Below are 22,832 nucleotides of genomic sequence, written 5' to 3'. Positions count from 1 at the left end.
GAAATAAGCTTTTTGTGTGTATGGCACATTTCTGGGACCTTTTATTTCAGCTGATAAATCATGGGACCAACATTTTACAAGTGTTTTTATTTTTTTTCAGTATAATATGAAAGGAGAACATTAGGTGGCATTTTCCATTTATTCGTTTTTCAAAATATGCTGCCATTTAATTTGGCATGCAATCAAAACATGTTTTCAACAAGATACAGAAGTTTTATTTCATTAAATCATTGATAGAAAATCAACTTACAGTTGTCAGAATGACAGTTCTGACATAATATATAAATTAAGTATCTCTTAAAATAATGAATTATAGAGTATCGGATGACAACAATATATCCATTCAACTAAAGGATTAGAACATGTCAAACGATTTGGATGATCAAATTCTATGATACATTACAAATGAAGGCATTGTAATTTAAGTCTTAATTACCAGTGAAAGGAAAGAATGTGCTTTTTTCTTCCATGGCAAGTAAAAGGTACTCAAGTCAAATGTGCACTTAAAAGCAGAGGATTTTAGCATGAAATCATACTCAATGTATGCATTCTGAAATTGGTAGTTTGGCAAAGATCAAGACACTAAGACTTTTATAACCATTTTTACAAAGTGCTTTACCTTATAAAAGCACAAGTATAACATTTTCATTTAAGAGAAATGAAAACGACCATCATATTTTCCTTCATCAACAATCTGTAAACATACCAGAGTGTAAACACATGTTTTCTACCATTTATACAATACATTCTTTGATAGAGCACACCACTGCATATGTACAGTCAATTCCCTCAAGAAAATCAAAGGCAAAAAGACATTCGCAGAAATATTTGATAGTATCAATTTCTTGATATTAATTCAATAGTTATTACACAGAGCAATTTGAAAAAAATAAATGTACTCCTAAAAATAGAGTATTATACTGCTCTATAACACCCATGAATAGAGCAGGGCTCTCCAACCCTGTTTCTGGAGACCTACTGTCCTGTAGGTTCAGTCCAACCCTAATCTAGCGCTCCTGATTATATTAATTAGTTACAACTGGGGTTGGAGGTGAAAACCTACGGGAGGGTAGCGCTCCAGGAACAGGGTTGAGAGCCCTGGAATAGCGGAATAAAAAATAATACATCCATCACTGAATAAAAAAAACAGCAGAGGAAACACATATTTTGCAAGTGTGTGTGCAAGAATGAGAAAGCAATGGCAATATGGTTTTTCAATGGAGTCTAATGTGGAGTCTATGATTTCCTCAGTAAGCTATACAAAAGTGCATTCACTGTCAATTGCGCACACATACACTGATTGTACAAAACAGGAAAAAAAACACCTGCTCTTTCCATGACAGACTGACCAGGTGAATCCAGCTGAAAGCTATGATCCCTTATTGATGTCACTTGTTAAATCCACTTCAATCAGTGTAGATGAAGAGGAGGAGACAGGTTAAAGAAGGATTTTTAAGCCTCGAGACAAGGATTGTGTCTACCATTCAGAGGGTGAATGGGCAAAACAAAAGATTTAAGTACCTTTGAACGCGGTATGGTAGTAGGTGTCAGGCGCACCAGTTTATGTCAAGAACTGCAACACTGCATGGTTTTTCACACTTAAGTTTCCCGTGGTCCACCACTCAAAAGCATCCAGCCAACTTGACATAACTGTGGGAAGCATTGGAGTCATGGGCCAGCATCCCTGTTGAACTCTTTCGACACCAGTGTATATACGGTAATGTATATCGAAGTCCAATGTCAATCTCCTCATGATAGAATGTTTATCATAGATGAACAATAATATCTGTATGATATAATGCATTTGATAAATTGTATATAGATCTGGTTTAAGTATACATACATATTTACGAGACACAAAAAAAACTATTTGTAAACTTCACAGACCAAGAGTGATTTAAGAAGTGATTTTCACTCATCATCCATCCCTTCCACTGTGCAGGAGAGAAGAGCACCAAAGACTTTGTTTTCTGTGATTGTTCTCCATCTTCTCAGGCGGTTGGCAGGTCAGGTCTGGACCTGAATATTAGGTGTTTTATCAGCATCAAACAGAACTACGGCACAAAACTTGGTGCTAGCCCTCAGTTCACTGACAGTAACTGCCATTTTAACATCTGCCCCAAAGGCCACACACTCCCCTAATCCACTCCATCAAAGCCTTGTGCATTCTCTATGGCAATGTGTAGCTTCTCCCTCAGCTCCTCAAACGACTCATAGGGAGGCAGGTCCAGTCGGTTGAAGCTGAAGACGGTAAAACAGAACCAAATTCAAATGCACATTTGTTGCAGTAATCAGGTAGGACTATTAGCCAAACTGCTGTATTGTTAGTTACTCACCACGTGTGGGCTCTAGGTAGTTTGTCTCGTGTTCCCCACTGCTCGATGGTAAACAGCTGTGGTCCGTTAGACCCTGCGATTTCACAACATAAAACAAGATTAGGAGGAGAGAATCATATACAAACACCTCTGGTTACAACTCAGAATCCATGTTTCAAAGTTCATATCAATCTATGTAATGACAAAATGGTTAAAAACATACCTAGAATGTACCCTGTATTATACAAATGAGTCTTAATACAGAGAAGTAGAGAAGAGGACTCACCGTAGAGCTCTGCAAAGCCATTCATTGGGACCCGGGAGGTGCCAGTCACAAACTGCAACAGGCGGATACGCTTCTCTGCATCCATCAGCAGAACAGTCTGAGAATGACAAAATATCATTCAAATAGTTGGAATGAATATTGAGAATTAACCCAAAAATTAAGGATGCACCGATGTGGAAATTCTGGGCCGAGATCAGATATTTACCGATATCCAACGTGTTCCTGGGAGTTTTCGCTTTCAGGAATGGGCTAATAATAGCTAATAGCTCAAACCACTTGGACGCTAAAGTTAAACTCTTCCTATGAATTTTTCTTCACATTGCTCCACCCACTTCAAAAAAACACCACAGACCGTGGTCCCCATCATTGTCCTTTTTCTCCACATCAGACAGATGTCGACATAATATACTGCTCAAAAAAAATAAAGGGAACACTTGAACAACACATCCTAGATCTGAATGAAAGAAATAATGTTATTAAATACTTTTTTCTTTACATAGTTGAATGTGCTGACAACAAAATCACACAAAAATAATCAATGGAAATCCAATTTATCAACCCATGGAGGTCTGGATTTGGAGTCACACTCAAAATTAAAGTGGAAAACCACACTACAGGCTGATCCAACTTTGATGTAATGTCCTTAAAACAAGTCAAAATGAGGCTCAGTAGTGTGTGTGGCCTCCACGTGCCTGTATGACCTCCCTACAACGCCTGGGCATGCTCCTGATGAGGTGGCAGATGGTCTCCTGAGGGATCTCCTCCCAGACCTGGACTAAAGCATCCGCCAACTCCTGGACAGTCTGGTGCAACGTGGCGTTGGTGGATGGAGCGAGACATGATGTCCCAGATGTGCTCAATTGGATTTAGGTCTGGGGAACGGGCGGGCCAGTCCATAGCATCAATGCCTTCCTCTTGCAGGAACTGCTGACACACTCCAGCCACATGAGGTCTAGCATTGTCTTGCATTAGGAGGAACCCAGGGCCAACCGCACCAGCATATGGTCTCACAAGGGGTCTGAGGATCTCATCTTAGTACCTAATGGCAGTCAGGCTACCTCTGGCGAGCACATGGAGGGCTGTGCGGCCCCCCAAAGAAATGCCACCCCACACCATGACTGACCCATCGCCAAACCGGTCATGCTGGAGGATGTTGCAGGCAGCAGAACGTTCTCCACGACGTCTCCAGACTCTGTCACGTCTGTCACGTGCTCAGTGTGAACCTGCTTTCATCTGTGAAGAGCACAGGGTGCCAGTGGCGAATTTGCCAATCTTGATGTTCTCTGGCAAATGCCAAACGTCCTGCACGGTGTTGGGTTGTAAGCACAACCCCCACCTGTGGACGTCGGGCCCTCATACCACCCTCATGGAGTCTGTTTCTGACCGTTTGAGCAGACACATGCACATTTGTGGCCTACTGGAGGTCATTTTGCAGGGCTCTGGCAGTGCTTCTCCTGCTCCTCCTTGCACAAAGGCGGAGGTAGCGGTCCTGCTGCTGGGTTGTTGCCCTCCTACGGCTTCCTCCACGTCTCCTGATGTACTGGCCTGTCTCCTGGTAGCGCCTCCATGCTCTGGACACTACGCTGACAGACACAGCAAACCTTCTTGCCACAGCTCGCATTGATGTGCCATCCTGGATGAGCTGCACTACCTGAGCCACTTGTGTGGGTTGTAGACTCCATCTCATGCTACCACTAGAGTGAAAGCACCGCCAGCATTCAAAAGTGACCAAAACATCAGCCAGGAAGCATAGGAACTGAGAAGTGGACTGTGGTCCCCACCTGCAGAACCACTCCTTTATTGGGGGTGTCTTGCTAATTGCCTATAATTTCCACCTGTTGTCTATTTCATTTGCACAACAGCATGTGAAATTTATTGTCAATCAGTGTTGCTTCCTAAGTGGAAAGTTTGATTTCACAGAAGTGTGATTTACTTGGAGTTACATTGTGTTGTTTAAGTGTTCCCTTTATTTTTTTGAGCAGTGTATTTTTAACCAATTATCGTCCGATACCGATATGGTCACCGATCAATCGTACATCCCTAACAAAAACACTCTTTAATCCAGAGGCTTCTGCTCTAGTGGTGGAGTATCCTCTTACCTTCCAGAACCATAGGATGACAGGCTGGTTGGGACAGTAGCCATTCTTGTACTTGGTGTTCTCCCTCCAGTCGTTCACATCCACGTCTCCCAGGCCACACATCAGGAGCTAAAGAGAGAAAAAAAAGAAGATAGAACATCACTCAACGATCTGGAAAGACAGGCTCTCAGTCATGCACACATCTCAGAGTGATAGGAATGACACCCACCTCCAGCTCATTCTCGTCAAAGATCTTGATGAGATCCTGGGGTATCAACTCATAGAATCCCTAAGACAAGAGAGAGGAACAAGCAATAAGTCAACCGTTTCTTTCAATCTTATCACAACATCTCAATAAAACCTAGTGTTTACCTCCTTGAATGCGGTCATCTGCTTCAGTATCCTGTTCACGAACCTCCACTGCATGACAAGACTGACAAAGAAAAGGTTTACTTTGAAATGGAAGCATTCAAAATCCCTAATAATTTCTAAATGTATCTAATGATGCAGACATTATGTGGTGGGTGGTGGTTTCACTGTCCATTAGCAAACCCTTCTAAGGCCAAATATGTGACTTGTGGGTCACCAACAGGTAACCAGCTGAACAGCACGACATGGCAGTGTGCATGAGGCGTGTTTCCTCTTTCTACCAGCAGAGGGCGCTGGTGCTTACTGGATGTATTCCTTCTTGTTGTCATCGGTGACTACTATTTCAGATCCTCCTGGCTTCAGCTCATGCTGGTGTGTCTAAAGAGGAGGAAATGTGATGTCAGCATGACTGATACCAGAGTACAACCTAGCATCGACGTTAACCTCTTCACTCAATAGGCACAAGATAGAACAGAAAATACTTGTGCCAAACAACAAATAGGAAGTAGGTCCCACCTGTCCAAAGAGCTCTTCGTCTATGGTGAACCTCAGATCCAGGTCTATCGGGTCATTCTCCAATATCCACTTCAGGGAGTTGAAGTACTCACTGTCCTGAAATAACAAAACACGAACACCATTACCTCTTATGGTGAAACACTGCTGTTTTAGCTGTCTGATTTATCGTCTCTACTATCTGATTAGGTGATGAGAAGATGTGAGAGTAATCTAGATATTATTAGGCACCTACCACAGACTCCATGTCCTGTAGAGTAATGGGCTTCTGCAACATCATCTTGTAGAAAGGCCTGATGAAGAAGGCTAGAAAAAAATAACATGTCAGGATCTGTTCAACACACACATAACCCTTGTGGCCCTAGCATAGAGCTGTCCTCAGCTCTTAGTTTCTCTACACACACTCATGTCACACTATGATTAAACAAATTAATGATCTTTTACCAGACACAAAGTTCATGAGCGAAATCCCCAGCAGTGAGACTCACCGTCCAGCAGCTTGCCATGGTAGACAGCCATGCCTGCCACACGGCCAATGAACTTGAAGTAGGACAGGTGGTCCTCATTGCAGAGGCCTGAGTTGGGGTTGATCTGCAGAGTGTAGTTGTCCCTGACACAGAACAGGCAGAGGAGAAACTTAACACAGCTCTAAAGTCCTCCAAATCATTCTCTGATCCATTCCAGAACATATCCCCTCATTAAAATGATTCATAATGCTGTCAGAGATGTTATTCACTAACAGCCCCATTGAAGGCCTGTTCCATTTTTCCTTGCCTGACAATGGAATTCTAACACATTCAAATAGAGACTCACGTGGCAGAATACTCAAACAGCCCATAATAGGGGTTGAACATCTCCTTGGAGATGAGGAAGAACCATTCCCTGGCCACGCCCCCGTAATCCAAGCCCTTCTCTCCCTCAAACTCCACCCACAGCCGGGCCTTCAGGAAGTCGGCCCTCTTGATTGACAGGATTCGTCTGTAAGAGTCCTCTAGCACGGCGTTCCGCCTGAGCTTCATCTCAAAGCGGTTGGGGATGTCAGCCTGGAATTGGAGATAGAGCATGCTGTGTGAGTGGACTTTCTACTGATGAGCTGAGTTGACATCAGGTCAGGGGATGTAGCTGGACTAAATGTCATAGAAGATATTGTGAGGATGATTGAAAGAAACAAGATAGGCTTTTACAGTGTGAATGTGCTGTATATCTGACCTATTTGTGAGGTAAAAACAATGCTTACCGGTTTCTTCAGCTTCTTCCGGAAGTATTCATACTTCTGTTTATAGTCTCTGGAGTAAGGCACAGCCTAGAATAGACAAGGATGGGAGATCCAATGACCGGAAATCAATTATAAACACATGATGAATTATGTGGTTTTATGGCCAACCTGGAGAACCTGACTCCAAAAAGAGAATGGGTCATATTACATTCCTCATAAATTACTCTACCGGAATCTAATAAATAAAAATCTCTAGCTATAGCTTTTTAAATATCATCTATACTTACTGGTCCAGTTATGGCTGAATTCTGCAGTCTGGGGTCATCCCATTGTGTGTTCTTCGTGTCTGAAAATACATCAGATTTATTCAGCATTGGTAGTAGGCGTATGCATTTCACTCATTTTGACAAATTGTAGTACATGTCATACATACTGTGATCTATGTAGAATATCCTCCCATCACTGTGGACCCTCTCCTCCCAGCCAGGCTAAGATAAGGGATAGCACAAACATTACTCCCACCATAATTTTCGCCCTTAAAATCAACCATTCCACTCAGCAATTTTCAACTTTAAGAGGCTCCTCACATTGGCCTGCTAATTGCCTTCTTAGAATGCTATTATTGGGTATGATATCATTGTAAAGCTTACCGGCATTGGCCCGAGGTCAGTTGGGTCTAGCGAAGGTCTCCTCCTCATGTGCACAGGAATCTTCAACCTGGGGTCTTCCTGTTCACAGCCAGATAAACAGGAAATAAGTCACACAAACAGGAAGGAGCAGTGAGAATGGCAGTATTGTCCAGTGAATAACTGGTAATTCTGGCCATGATGATGCGTGACTAGACCCTATAGGTAGGGCCTGGGGGTATTTCTTGATCATGTGACCTGATCAAGAAAAACTACATATATAGTACCAGTCAAAAGTTTGGATACACCTACTCATTCAAGGGTTTTTCTTTTATTTGTTCTAATTTCTACATTTTAGAGTAATAGTGAAGACATCAAACCTATGAGATAACACATATGGAATCATGTAGTAACCAAAAAAGTGTAAAACAAATCAAAATATATTTAATATTTGAGATTCTTCAAAGCAGCCACACTTTGCCTTGATGACAGCTTTGCACACTCTTGGCATTCTCTCAAACCTGATTCATGAGGTAGTCACCTGGAATGCATTTCAATTAACCTGTTATGGATAGGGGGCAGTATTTTCACGGCCGGATAAAAAACGTACCCGATTTAATCTGTTTATTACTCCTGCCCAGAAACTAGAATATGCATATAATTGTTTGATTTGGATAGAAAACCCCCTAAAGTTTCTAAAATTGTTTGAATGGTGTCTCTGAGTATAACAGAACTCATATGTCAGGCCAAAACCTGAGAAGATTCCAAACAGGAAGTGCCCTCTCTGACCATTTCTTGGCCTTCTTTAGCCTCTTTATTGAAAACAGAGGATCTCTGCTGTAACATGACACTTTCTAAGGCTCCCATAGGCTCTCAGAAGGCACCAGAACGTTGAATGATGACGTTGCAGTCCCTGGCTGAAAAACAGTAGCGCATTTGGATAGTGGTCGATCTGAGAACAATGAGACGGGTGCACGCGTGCACGTGAAGAGTCCATTTTACATTTTCAGTCTTTGAACGAAAACGACATCTCCCAGTCGGAATATTATCGCTATTTTACGAGAAAAATCGCATAAAAATTGATTTTAAACAGCGTTTGACATGCTTCGAAGTACGGTAATGGAATATTTTGACATTTTTTGTCACGATACGCGCCGGCGCGTCACCCTTCGTTACCCTTCGGATAGTGTCTTGAACGCACGAACAAAACGCCGCTATTTGGATGCAACTATGGATTATTTGGAACCAAACCAACATTTGTTGTTGAAGTAGAAGTCCTGGGAGTGCATTCTGACGAAGAACAGCAAAGGTAATCCAATTTTTCTTATAGTAAATCTGAGTTTGGTGAGTACCAAACTTGGAGGGTGTCAAAATAGCTAGCCTGTGATGGCCGGGCTATGTACTCAGAATATTGCAAATTGTGCTTTCACCGAAAAGCTATTTTAAAATCGGACACCGCGATTGCATAAAGGAGTTCTGTATCTATAATTCTTAAAATAATTGTTATGTTTTTTGTGAATGTTTATCGTGAGTAATTTAGTAAATTCACCGGAAGTGTTCGGTGGGAATGCTAGTTCTGAACGTCACATGCTAATGTAAAAAGCTGGTTTTTGATATAAATATGAACTTGATTTAACAAAACATGCATGTATTGTATAACATAATGTCCTAGGAGTGTCATCTGATGAAGATCAAAGGTTAGTGATGCATTTAGCTGTGGTTTTGGTTTTTGTGACATTATATGCTAGCTTGAAAAATGGGTGTCTGATTATTTCTGGCTGGATACCCTCCTGACATAATCTAATGTTTTGCTTTCGTTGTAAAGCCTTTTTGAAATCAGACAGTGTGGTTAGATAAAGGAGAGTCTTGTCTTTAAAATGGTGTAAAATAGTCATATGTTTGAAAAATGGAAGTTTTCGGATTTTCGAGGAATTTGTAATTCGCGCCACGCCTTATCATTGGATATTGGAGCGGTGTTCCGCTAGCGGAACATCTAGATGTAAGAGGTTAACAGGTGTGCCTTGTTAATTTGTGGAATTTCTTAACTTCTTAATGCGTTTGAGCCAATCAGTTGTGTTGTCACAAGGTAGGGGTGGTTACAGAAGATAGCCTTACTTGGCAAAAGACCAAGTCCATATTATGGCAAGAACAGCTCAAATAAGCAAAGAGAAATGACACTCCGTCATTACTTTAAGACATGAAGGTCAAGAACTTTAAAAGAATTTAGAAAGTTTCTTCAAGCGCAGTCGCAAAAACCATCAAGCGCTCTGATGAAACTGGCTCTCATGAGGACCGCCACAGGAAAGGAAGACTCAGAGTTTCCTCTGCTGCAGAGGATAAGTTCATTAGAGTTACCAGCCTCAGAAATTGCAGCCCAAATAAATGCTTCAGAGTTCAAGTAACAGACACATCAACTGTTCAGAGGAGACTGCGTGAATCAGGCCTTCATGGTTGAATTGCTGCAAAGAAACCACTACTCAAGGACACCAATAACAAGAAGAGGGCCAAGAAACACAAGCAATAGACAACATTAGACCAGTGGAAATCTGTCCTTTGTTCTGATGAGTCCAAATTTGCAATTTTTGGTTCCAACCTCCATGTCTTTGAGAGACGCAGAATAGGTGAACGGACGATCTCCGCAGGTGTGGTTCCCACCGTGAAGCATGGCGGTGGAGTGATGGTGTGGGGGTGCTTTGCTGGTGACACTGTCAGTGATATATTGAGAATTCAAGGCACACTTAACCAGCATGTTACCACAGCATTCTACAGCGATACACCATCCCATCTGGTTTGCACTTAGTGGGATTATCAATTGTTTTTCAACAGGACAATGACCCAAAGCACACCTCCAGGCTGTGTATGGGCTATTTGACCAAGGAGAGTGATGGAGTGCTGCATCAGATGACCTGGCCTCCACAATCCCTCGACCTCAACCCAATTGAGATGGTTTGGGATGAGTTGGACCGCAGAGTGAAGGAAAAGTAGCCAACAAGCGCTCAGCATATGTGCAAACTCCTTCAAGACTGTTGGAAAAAGCCTTCCTCATGAAGCTGGTTGAGAGAATGCCAAGAGTGTGCAAAGCTGTCATCATGGCAAAGGGTGGCTACTTTGAAGAATCTCAAATATAAAATATATTTTGATTTGTTTTACACTTTTTTGGTTACTACATGATTCCATGTGTTTTATTTAATGGTTTTCATTACTACTCTACAATGTAGAAAATAGTACAAATAAAGAAAAACCCTTGAATGAGTAGGTGTGTCCAAACTTTTGACTGGTATTGCATGTCCTTTTAAGTGCCGGTATGCAGGTGCTTGCTCTCTCACCCAGGAAGTGGTCTTAGTGTTGTGGTCGATGAAGAAGGGTTTTCCGTTGGGGGCATTGCGGACCTCCCAGCCCGCCGGCATGAAGCCACACTCCCTCTGTGAGCCGGGGGAGTGCTGGGGAGAGCCCTCAGGAGAGAGCATAGGGGGCTGGTACACAGTGGCGTTCTGGGACAGAACAGCCTGGGCTGCTGCCTCTGAGGTTATCTGGAACATGGAAGGAGAGATGAAGATGAACACTATTGATATACTCAATAGGAGTGTGGACTGGATCCTATATCAACATTATCTACAGTGCTTTCGTAAAGTATTCAGACCCCTTGACTTTTTCCACGTTACATTACAGCCGTAGTCTAAAATGTATTAAATTCAAAATTATCCTCAGCAATCGACACACAATAGCCCCATAACTACAAAGTGAAAACAGAAATACCTTATTTACATAAGTATTCAGACCCTTTGCTATGAGACTCGAAATTGAGCTCAGGTGCATCCCATTTCCATTGATCATCCTGGAGATGTTTCTACAACTTGTTTGGAATCCACATGTGGTAAATTCAATTGATTGGACATGATTTGGAAAGGCACACACCTGTGTATATAAGGTCCCACAGTTGACAGTGCATGTCAAAGCAAAAACCAAGCCAAGAGGTCAAAGGAATTGTCCGTAGAGCTCCAAGACAGGATTGTATTCAGGCACAGATCTGGGTAAGGGCACCAAAACATTTCTGCAGCATTGAAGGTCCACAAGAACACAGTGGCCTCCATCATTCTTAAATGGAAGATGTTTGTAACAACCAAGACTCTTCCTAGAGCTGGCCACCCTGCCAAATTGAGTAATCGTGGGAGAAGGGCCTTGATGGTCACTCTGACAGAGCTCTAGAGTCCCTCTGTGGAGATGGAAGAAACTTCCAGAAGGACAACCATTTCTGCAGCACTCCACCAATCAGGCCTTTATGGTAGAGTGGCCAGACGGAAGCCACTCCTCGGTAAAAGACACATGACAGCCCACTTGGAGTTTGCCAAAAGGCACCTAAAGGGCTCTCAGACCATGAGAAACACGATTCTCTGGTCTGATGAAACCAAGATTGAATTGTTGGCCTGAATGCCAAGCATCACGTCTGGAGGAAACCTGGCACCATCCCTACGGTGAAGCATGGTGGTGGCAGTCACGCTGTGGGGATGTGTTTCAGCGGCAAGGACTGGGAAACTAGTCAGGATCGAAGCAAAGATAAACGGAGAAAAGCACAGAGAGATCCTTGATGAAAACCTGCTCCAGAGCACGCAGGACCTCAGACTGGGGTGAAGGTTCACCTTCCAACAGAACAACAACCCTAAGCACACAGGCAAGCCAACGCAGGGCTTCGGGACAAGTCTCTGAATGTCCTTTAGTGGAACAGCCAGAACCCCAACTTGAACCCGATCAAACATATTTGGAGACCTGAAAATAGCTGTGCAGCAACGCTCCCCATCCAACCCCACAGAGCTTGAGAGCTTGTAGCGTCATACCCAAGAGTACTTGATGCTGTAATCGCTGCCAAAGGTGCTTCAACAAAGTACTGAGTAAGGGGTCTGAATACTTATGTAAATGTATTTTTTATAAATTAGCAAAAGTTTCTAAAAACCTGTTTTTGCTTTGTCATTGTGGGATATTGGGTGTAGATTGATGAGGACAAAAAACAATGTAATAATTTTTAGAAGAAGGCTGTAACGTAGCAAAATGTGGAACAAGTCAAGGGGTCTAAATACTTTCCGAAGGCACTGGATCTACACAAGTTAAGTGGGTCCTGATTGGCTTTTCACATGACTTTGAATACTTCTTTAGTGCACTGTGGTTTGAGAGAGAGTGAGAGTAAAAGAAGGAGGAATGCAGCCTACCTGGATGAGTGGCCGTGTCCAAGTGGTTATCCTGCTGTTGTGATTAACGTAGTAGGGTCTGCTTTTACTATCCTGCTTCTCCTCCCAGCCTGGAGGCAGCCCCGCTGAGGTTGCTAACAACTATTGAACAACATAAAAAGAGAGAAGCATCAAACACTCCATACAACAATACCTCAAGTGAATAGAACAATAACTTCCTCTGAATCACTGAGCTACATGCTCAAACCTGATGACTGCATTCTCACTGTCCTTACATCATCTTGGAAAACTATGGAAGCCACACTTACATGCTAAAGCTGAGCTCAGATGACCCTATCCCACAAATACTGCTGTAGTACAGGAGTGTTGTGCTTCGGTGTGTGTGTGTGTGGGGGCGGAGGGGATTCAGGGAATGTAACACACCACAGGATGAACAGGGTGCTCCTCTACGGTCAGAGTCTGGGCACTGCCTCTGCGACTGGAGTGACTGGAAGGGCCCTGAAGCTGAAGAGAGCAAGACGACAGAAATCACAGTCATTACCCATACACGTGTTAATAGGCACATATTCTACAGCTCTAGACAGGCACTAATACCCGTCTTACACTAAAATATTATAGTCCCACCAAGATTCCTCAATTGCATTTGAAATGTTATTATTTATTTTTTTTTATCAACAATATTATGCAAGGACTTGCAATTTCAACCAATCAGCAGTGCACATTTACTGCATAATATGGTTCAATCAAGCCACACAGATAAAAACTTTGCATATTGCCATGTAAAATGTTAGAATTGACGTCGGAAAAAATCTATAATTTTTGCATATCACAAAAAATCCCAGCGAAATCCTAGAGGGACTGATTATAGCTGTGTTGTTATAACACAAGAGGACGCGTATACCCAGGAGGCTTTGGGTGTCGGTCAATTAGAAACGGGAGCCCGGTCAGCACTGGCCAGTAAATTATTCACCTGGAGGGAGGTACGTCGGTTGCCGGATGTGGCACCCGAGGCCTGGAAGCGACTGAGCTCGTCACAGAAGGAGTGAAACTCCAGGGGGGAGTGGGGTGGAGGGGGGGAGCGCTGGCTGTTGTAGAAGGTGGACTCATCCTCTGTTATGATTTCCCAGCTCTGGAGCAGACAGGAAACAAGACACATGAAGAGTTAACCATCTGTTCTGAAGGATGTCTTGATAGTGTTACGTCACTGTCTTCTTATCTGGCTATAAGCTAAGAAAACAGTTCTGGGCTGCTTGTTCTGGCACGGAGTGACACAAAACTGACATGTAATATGACTACAGTAGGGCAACTTTTCTTTGGGACTTTGAGGAACACCCTGATCCTGATCTTGTTAAGGGCCACTCTGGACTATCCTGACATTTAGTCATTTGCTCGGTTAGCGGCCTCTAAAAAGAGGGGCTAGGACCAGAACACATGGTCGTAAGATATTGTCCTTATAAACTCAGCAAAAAAAGAAACATCTTCTCACTGTCAACTGCGTTTATTTTCAGCAAACTTAACGTGTGTAAATATTTGTATGAACATAACAAGATTCAACAATTGAGACAAACTGAACAAGTTCCACAGACATGTGACTAACAGAAATGGAATAATGTGTACCTGAACAAAGCGGGGGGTCAAAATCTAAAGTAACAGTCAGTATCTGGTGTGGCCACCAGCTGCATTAAGAACTGCAGTGCATCTCCTCCTCATGGACTGCACCAGATTTGCCAGTTCTTGCTGTGAGATGTTACCCCACTCTTCCACCATGGCACCTGCAAGTTCCCGGACATATCTGGGGGGGAATGGCCCTAGCCCTCACCCACCGATCCAACAGGTCCCAGACGTGCTCAATGGGATTGAGATCCGGGCTCTTTGCTGGCCATGGCTGAACACTGACATTCCTGTCTTGCACGAGATCACGCACAGAAGGAGCAGTATGGCTGGTGGCATTGTCATGCTGGAGGGTCATGTCAGGATGAGCCCGCAGGAAGGGTACCACATGAGGGAGATTGCCTGCAATGACAACAAGCTCAGTCCGATGATGCTGTGACACACCGCCCCAGTCCATGACGGACCCTCCACCTCCAAATCAATCCCGCTCCAGAGTACAGGCCTCGGTGTAACGCTCATTCCTTCGACGATAAACGTGAATCCAACCATCACCCCTGGTGAGACAAAACCATGACTCGTCAGTGAAGAGCACCTTTCGACAGTCCTGTCTGGTCCAGCGACGATGGGTTTGTGCCCATAGGCGACGTTGTTGCCGGTGATGTCTGGTGAGGACTTGCCTTACAACAGGCCTACAAGCCCTCAGTCCAGCCTCTCTCAGCCTTTTGAGGACAGTCTGAGCACTGATGGAGTGATTGTGCTTTTCTGGTGTAACTCGGGAAATTGTTGTTGCCATCCTGTACCTGTCCCGCAGGTGTGATGTTCGGATGTACCGATCCTGTGCAGGTGTTGTTACACGTGGTCTGCCACTGCGAGGACGATCAGCTGTCCGTCCTGTCTCCCTGTAGCGCTGTCTTAGGCGTTCAATTTATTGCCCTGGCCACATCTGCAGTCCTCATGCCTCTTTGCATTATGCCTAAGCCACGTTCATGCAGATGAGCAGGGACCCTGGGCATCTTTCTTTTGGTGTTTTTCCAGAGTCAGTAGAAAGGTCTCTTTCGTGTCCTAAGTTTTCATAACTGTGACCTTAATTGCCTACCGTCTGTAAGCTGTTAGTGTCTTAACGACCATTCCACAGGTGCATGTTCATTAATTGTTTATGGTTCATTGAACAAGCATGGGAAACTGTGTTTAAACCCTTTACAATGAAGATCTGTGAAGATATTTGGATTTTTACGAATTATCTTTGAAAGACAGGGTCCTGAAAAAGGGACTTTTCTTTTTTTGCTGAGTTTAGGTCTGGGCCTATATACCTTAGGTAAGTTGTATAGTTGGACCGCACACCACGTACGGTTGTTTCATAATCGTACCAGAGACCGCAAAAAGATAGTCTCGTCTCCATTTCAATATCCAATTCAGGAGAATAACTGTAATTCCATTTATGAATTTAAAGTGTCATTTAACTTTAGTGTGAATTTTTCAATACATTAATTGAATTTCGATTCACTTGAAAGTTACCTCAGGAGACTCTTGTCTGTCGTTGGAGTCCTCTTGGTCAGAGATCTGCCTGCGGGCGGTGAAGGATTGCTGGGCCTCCATGTGGATGTTCTGCCTTTGCTCTGCCTCCACCTGGCTGTCTCTACACAGGGAAACACACACACACACACACACACACACACACACACACACACACACACACACACACACACACACACACACACACACACACACACACACACACACACTTTTTCATCTCTTGACCAACCAGGTGTTACTGTATTCCAATACTACCATTGTGTTGAAATAGTGCTAGATTAAGTTCAAGCTGTCAGAATAAATGACAGGAGAACCCCAGACTTACTGTACTATGGGCCTGTGCCACTGTGTCGTCCTGGTTTCGTGGTTGACATAGTAGGTCCTGCCCAGGTTGTCCTGCCTCTCCTCCCAGCCAGGGGGCATTGCAGGCAGCAGGTGGTTATGCCTGGGACCGGACATGTCCTGGCCCTCTAGAAACTCCCAGCTAGGCTGCACAACAAAAACAACTGTTACACAACACGGCACATGCAGATGTCAACATTGCCCAAATCCTCTACATATGTTCGTTCAAGTCAAACAAGGTCTTGGCCACTACTCAGAAAATTCAGTGGCAATCATAGGAACTCATCATTTATTGAAGTTTGGCTTCAAATCATTCTAAGGAAGATATTAGCATATTCATCAAAGGCCATGGACCCATGGTGAGACAAATATAGATTGGCCTTTTGGACATGGTGTTCCTAGCCACTGCTTACATTAAGCATGTTCAAGAATGATGACAGGCTGGTTTTATCAATAACTACATCAGGAGGGAGATGGCAGGCAATCAGCCATCTTGGCTTGACACTGGTAAAAACAAGCCTAGTGTCTTTTCTCCTGGCTCTGAGCACCAATATGCTGTTACATGTATATACTGAAGCACGCCGACTGAGCAACAGCCAAAGCACGTAGATTAGACACAGTCTAATCGTGCTTCTACACCTGCATTGCTTGCTGTTTGGGGTTTTAGTCTGGGTTTCTGTACAGCACTTTGAGATATCAGCTGATGTAAGAAGGGCTATATAAATACATTTGATTTGATATTTGATCAAGGGGGGGGGGAATATTCAATATCAGGGCGTCAGGGGGGACAGAGGGCAGGGGGACAGGGGTAGGTTGGGTGGGTGGTGGTCTTACATCCATGTCTTCAGTCTGTTCTGCAGCATCCTCTGAGTTGTTTTTGGGTAGGTAGGTCATCTTCAGACGGAGATGACCCTTGACCCTGGATTTGTGACTGCATCAAAACAAAAAGTAAACACTTAACAAAAAAATTTACATGGAAACAATGCACTTTCTAATTGAGGGTAATGTGAGCATCTTAGGTGTATCAAATACACAATAAATGTCAATCCAACAATCTATCATTGTGACTGACTCAAACATGAAATTGAGCTTTCTCCAAGGTAAAATCAATATGTACTTTATGTAGCTATTTGAGCTTAATTTATACACCTCAGGAAAGAAAGGTATAGGCAAACTCACTGGAATGGAACGCAATATATTATTCAAATTAATTTATGCAATGCCAAGAGGCTGAATGTGATAAAAATGTCAAGGAAAATGTCACAAAGTAAATCCATGTTAAACCAGGAAGGATAAGCGGCTTGAATAATCATGAAATAATGCCAACCTTCTCGGGTGAAGTAGAAAATCCTTGAATGTGTACGGCCTTTCAATGTTAGGATTTTCTGTCTGAAATAAACATAAATAAAAAGTATTTAAAAACAGTTGAAATGCTCTATAAAGATATTTGCTGTATAACATCTACGCATGCAGTAACTGTATAATATATCAACAGTAAACAAGTCCTGTATAGACAGTGGACAGATGTACAGTAGGTCTACTGTAAATGCCATGTAAAGGTAGGAAAAAGCAACAAACATGGTGGACTGTATTCCATAACTATGGACAATGTTGTGGAACGGACTCTGACATGAGGGTGTTTATGTTTACATGAGTGCGCCTATGACAGTTCATGGGTGAAGATAAGTAACTATGTAAAGTGTACAGATCTCCAACAAATTATATCTAAAGGAGAACATGGAACACAAAACAGCACAGTCTATCCTACTCCTTTAGACATGGGATTGGAAACATGTTGATTTAGGAGAATTGGTTTCCACATACATTATGTAAGTGCTAAATAAACAACTTCCTTGCACTTGGCTCACCGGTATCTGGTGTAATGGTACATCCACCTGTCCCAGAAAGTCATCACGTGTCTGCGGAAGGATATAAGAGATTGTAATGGGGAGTCATGTACAGTAGTCATTCATGAGTCAGTCCATCAAAAAAGGGAGTGGTTACAATGTATCGGGCATGTTTGCGGGCTCGCACGCACGCACACACACACACACCTACCTACCTCTCGAGTGCAAAAGGTATGAGTCACTCACACACACAGTATACCACATCACTGGCCTAGATAAATAATAATTTTCCATGATACAGTCACCTTTACAGCACCACTACAGCATGTGCCATCAGCCCTCATGGATGATTTAGTTGTAGATGTATTCATTGGCACATTATACACATAGTTCTATTAGACAAGGCGTTCCCAAAATGGCACTGCACACAACCCCAAATTGACATTAGAAAATGCTGGGGACCCTACCTGGAAAAATTATATCTAGTTAAAGGGAAACGTCAGGATTCTAGCAATGCAGCCCTTTATCTACTTCCTCAGAGTCAGATGAACTCATGGATAGCATTTGTATGTCTCTGCGTGCATTTTGAAGGAAGTTGCTGACTAATGTTAGCGCAATTTCTAACCAGTGTTTGCACAATGACTGGAAGTCTATGTAACTGCAGTGCTAGCATGCTAGTATATACCATAAGACTTCCAGTCATTGCGCTAACGCTAGTTGGCATTGGCTCACGAAACTACCTCTGACTTCCTTTATACTGGATGCAGAGACATAAAAATGGTATCCATGAGTTAATGTGACTCAGGGGGAAGTAGTTAAAGGGCTTCATTGCCAAAATCACAAAGTATCCCTTTAATGCTGTGTATTCATATTCCCTACATTTTACATCCCGCAGGCTGTCCCAACACATAATAATTACATGAAATTGCATTCTAATAGTGTAAGAGGTTCTTGTAGAGGTTGACACGAAAAGGTTGTATTCGCTTCCCATTTGAATAGAAAAAGGTTATTAATTTGTTTGATAAGATTGCAGATTTTCTCAGGGGACCCCATTTCAATTTCAGGGGACCCCACCCCATGTTTTGAAACCACTGTATTAGACATGTGGATTGAATAATTCAGGGGTTATCAGCCCACAGAATAGCTAGAGCATTAGATGTCTTAATATGTAGTTGTGGAGCAGTGTCCTTTCTAGAAAATGTGATTCTGACTGAGTGATGTCTCTAGAGACAGGCTCCAATGTGACCACTGCTATAATGTAGTGTCTGTAACATGTTCCTATGCAACATACATCACCCACCTCCCAACATCAACAACAACTGAAAACACAGTCTTGTGTGGGTCGGCTTCATGAGCAAATAAACACCCTCGGCACATCAAACTGCCCAGCAGTGGTTTGGAGACGGTTCATTTGAACGGATATAGACTGTTCCCCTCCTCCTCTCATTCCTTCCCCATGCCTTTCCTTGGCAGTGAAGCCAAGACAAGCAGGCTTTGGAGAGTCCAGGTTGAGGGACACAATGTACAGCCTGTGAAGGTACTACTCGGAGCTCTGTGACCTTCTCTCAGGAACATCACATTGGGGACTCATTAAGGGATTAATCACATGCTTACTTACTTCAATCAAAGAACTGTCAAACCAGCCATATAAAAATGACCAAGAGTGGAGTGTGTGATTGATCAAGTCAGATGTATGGGAGCAAGACTGGTTTCTGGGGAAATAAACTTCATTTCCATGTAAATCTATCAACCCATTCCCAAAAAGGTTATAAATGCACTACAGACCAAAAGCATGTGGACACCTGCTCGTGGAACATCTCATTCCAAAATTATGAGCATTAATTGCGTAAAATGGCGCCAGAGAAGGCAGTCGTTTTACGTGTCCCCAACCGATTGTGTTTGTCCTTTGTTTATAACTTATTTTTGTACATATGTTGCCGCTACCATCTCTTATGACCGAAAATAACTTCTGGACATCAGGACTGCGATTACTCACCACGGACTGGCAGAATCCTTTTTTTCCTTTAACGAGTCTGACGAGCCCAACGCGAACGATATACTGCTTTCTCGGGAACAGGCCCAGATCCCCATGATTTGCGTGAAGAGGCGGAAAATAGGGGCCAGAGGGCCGGCTGCCTTCTGAGAATAATATAGGAGATCGAATAAACCCCCACTTCCTTCCATTCTGCTAGCAAACGTGCAATCTTTGGAGAATAAAATCGATGACCTACGTGCAAGATTAAACTACCAACGGGACATTCAAAACTGTAATATCTTATGCTTCACGGAGTCGTGGCTGAACGAAGACACTATTAACATACAGCTGGCTGGTTATACGCTGTACCGGCAGGATAGAACAGCGGCGTCTGGTAAGGCAAGGGGCGGCGGACTATGTATTTTTGTAAATAACAGCTGGTGCACAATATCTAAGGAAGTCTCGAGGTATTGCTCGCCTGAGGTAGAGTATCTCATGATAAGCTGTAGACCACACTATCTACCTAGAGTTTTCATCTGTATTTTTCGTAGCTGTTTACATATCACCACAGTCAGAGGCTGGCAATAAGACAGCATTGAATGAACTGTATTCCGCCATAAGCAAACAAGAAAATGCTCATCCAGAGGCGGTGCTCCTAGTAGCCGGGGACTTAAATCCAGGTAAACTTAAATCCATTTGACCAAATTTCGATCAGCATGTTAAATGTGAAACCAGAAGAGAAAAAAAAATAAAAATAAAAAATAAACTCGGGACCACTTTTACTCCACACACAGAGACGCATACAAAGCTCTCCCTCCATTTGGCAAATCTGACCATAATTATATCCTCCTGATTCCTGCTTACAAGCAAAAATGTAATCAGGAAGCACCAGTGACTAGATCAATAAAAAAAAGTGGTCAGATGAAGCAGATGCTAAACTACAGGACTGTTTTGTTTGCAGACTGGAATATGTTCCGAGGTTTCCTCCGATGGCATTGAGGAGTACACCACGAGTCATTGGCTTCATCAGAAAGTGTGTCGATGACGTCGTCCCCTCAGTGAGTGTACGTACATACCCCAAACAGAAGCCATGGATTACAGGCAACATCTGCACTGCCCATGGATTACAGGCAACATTCGCACTGAGCTAAAGGCTAGAGCTGCTGCTGTCAAGGAGCGGGAAATCCCGCTATGCCCTCCAACAAACCACCAAACAGGCAAAGCGTCAATACAGGACTAAGATCGAATCATAGTACACCGGCTCTGACGCTCGTCGGATGTGGTTGGGCTTGCAAACCATTACAGACTACAAAGGGAAGCACAGCCGAGAGCTGCCCAGTGACACGAGCCTACCAGACGAGCTAAACTACTTCTATGCTTTCTTCGAGCAAATAACACCGAAACATGCATGACAGCACCAGCTGTTCCGAAAGACTGATCACGCTCTCTGCAGCCGATGAGTAAGACCTTTAAACAGGTCAACATTCACAAGGCCGCAGGGCCAGACGGATTACCAGGACGTGTACTGCGAGCATGCGGTGGCCAACTGGCAAGTGTCTTCAACAAACTAACACACCAAGACAGTCATGAAGAGGGCACGAAAAAACCTATTCCCCTTCAGGAGACTGAAAAGATTTCGCATGGGTCCTCAGATCCTCAAAAAGTTCTACAGCTGCACCAGTGAGAGCATCCTCACTGGTTGCATCACTGCCTGGTATGGCAACTGCTCGGCCTCCGACCGCAAGGCACTACAGAGGGTAGGACCTCTATACGGGCGGTGTCAGAGGAAGGCCCTAAAAATTGTCAAAGACTCCAGCCACCCTAGTCATAACCTGTTATCTCTGCTACCACACGGCAAGCGGTACCGGAGCGCCAAGTCTAGGTCCAAGAAGCTTCTAAACAGCTTCTACCCCCAAGCCATAAGACTCCTGAACGCCTAATCAAATGGCTACCCAGACTGTTTGCATTGCCCCCCCCCCCCCTTTACACTGCTGCTACTCTCTGTTGTTACCATCTATGCATAGTCACTTTAATAACTCTACCTACATGTACATATTACCTCAACTAACCGGTGCCCCCGCACATTGACTCTGTACTGGTACCCCCCTGCATATAGTCTCGCTATTGTTATTTTACTGCTGCTCTGCAATTACTTGTTACTTTTATTGATTAACCATTTTTTTTTTAACTGCATTGTTGGTTAGGGGCTCGTAAGTAAGCATTTCACTGTAAAGTCTACACCTGTTGTATTCGGAGCATGTGACTAATAACATTTGATTTGATAATATGGAGTTAGCTGCTATAATAGCCTCCACTCTCCTGGGAAGACTTTCCACTAGATGTTGCAACATTGCTGCCAGGACTCGCTTCCATTCAGCCACAAGAGCATTAGTGAGGTCGGGCACTGATGTTGGGTGATTAAGCCTGGCTCGAAGTCGGCGTTCCAATTCATCCCAAAGGTGTTCGATGGAATTGAGGTCAGGGCTCTGTGCAGGCCAGTCAAAGTTCTTCCACACCGATCGACAAACCATTTGTGTATGGACTTTGCTTTGTGCACAGGGCATTGTCATGCTGAAACAGTAAAAGGGCCTTTCCCAACGGTTGCTACGAAGTAGGAAGCACAGAATAATCTAGAATGTTATTGTATATTGTAGCGTTAAGATTTCCCTTCACTGGAACTAATGGGCATAGACCGAACCATAAAAAAAAACAGCTCCAGAACATTATTCCTCCTCCACCAAACTTCACAGTTGGGACTATGCATTCGGGCAGGTAGCGTTCTCCTGGCATCCTCCAAACCCGTCAGACGGTGAAGCGTGATTCATCACACCAGAGAACGAGTTTCCACTGCTCCAGAGTTCAATGGCGGTGAGCTTGACACCATTCCAGAACGCTTGGCATTGCTCATGGTGATCTTAGTCTCGTCTCCGGCTGCTCGGCC

At 43.6% G+C, this 22,832-nt stretch overlaps 1 protein-coding gene across 2 annotated transcripts in view; it reads right to left on the bottom strand.

Annotated features, from left to right (window-relative positions):
* Positions 1-71: 71 nt before the first annotated feature.
* The window catches only part of LOC106562216 (E3 ubiquitin-protein ligase NEDD4), a 52,818-nt gene continuing 30,057 nt past the window's right edge, over positions 72-22,832 (bottom strand). For both annotated transcript variants that reach the window (XM_014126943.3, XM_014126940.3), the window contains 24 exons: positions 17,938-17,988; positions 17,397-17,458; positions 16,904-17,000; positions 16,053-16,216; positions 15,710-15,830; positions 13,554-13,712; positions 13,007-13,087; positions 12,605-12,724; positions 10,730-10,933; positions 7,428-7,505; positions 7,211-7,265; positions 7,065-7,123; positions 6,799-6,864; positions 6,375-6,604; positions 6,050-6,171; positions 5,797-5,867; positions 5,565-5,660; positions 5,353-5,426; positions 5,052-5,112; positions 4,909-4,968; positions 4,701-4,808; positions 2,602-2,698; positions 2,337-2,409; positions 72-2,241 (listed from right to left, as the gene is read on the bottom strand). In XM_014126943.3, the coding sequence (XP_013982418.1) occupies positions 2,139-2,241; positions 2,337-2,409; positions 2,602-2,698; positions 4,701-4,808; positions 4,909-4,968; positions 5,052-5,112; positions 5,353-5,426; positions 5,565-5,660; positions 5,797-5,867; positions 6,050-6,171; positions 6,375-6,604; positions 6,799-6,864; positions 7,065-7,123; positions 7,211-7,265; positions 7,428-7,505; positions 10,730-10,933; positions 12,605-12,724; positions 13,007-13,087; positions 13,554-13,712; positions 15,710-15,830; positions 16,053-16,216; positions 16,904-17,000; positions 17,397-17,458; positions 17,938-17,988 (2,412 nt within the window). In that variant the 3' untranslated portion in view covers positions 72-2,138. The remainder of the gene's footprint in view (positions 2,242-2,336; positions 2,410-2,601; positions 2,699-4,700; positions 4,809-4,908; positions 4,969-5,051; positions 5,113-5,352; positions 5,427-5,564; positions 5,661-5,796; positions 5,868-6,049; positions 6,172-6,374; positions 6,605-6,798; positions 6,865-7,064; positions 7,124-7,210; positions 7,266-7,427; positions 7,506-10,729; positions 10,934-12,604; positions 12,725-13,006; positions 13,088-13,553; positions 13,713-15,709; positions 15,831-16,052; positions 16,217-16,903; positions 17,001-17,396; positions 17,459-17,937; positions 17,989-22,832) is intronic.

This window comes from Salmo salar, chromosome 11 (assembly GCF_965601325.2).
Source record: "Salmo salar chromosome 11, fSalSal1, whole genome shotgun sequence".
Taxonomy (NCBI): domain Eukaryota; kingdom Metazoa; phylum Chordata; class Actinopteri; order Salmoniformes; family Salmonidae; genus Salmo; species Salmo salar.
This window is presented reverse-complemented; position numbering and strand designations above follow the sequence as displayed.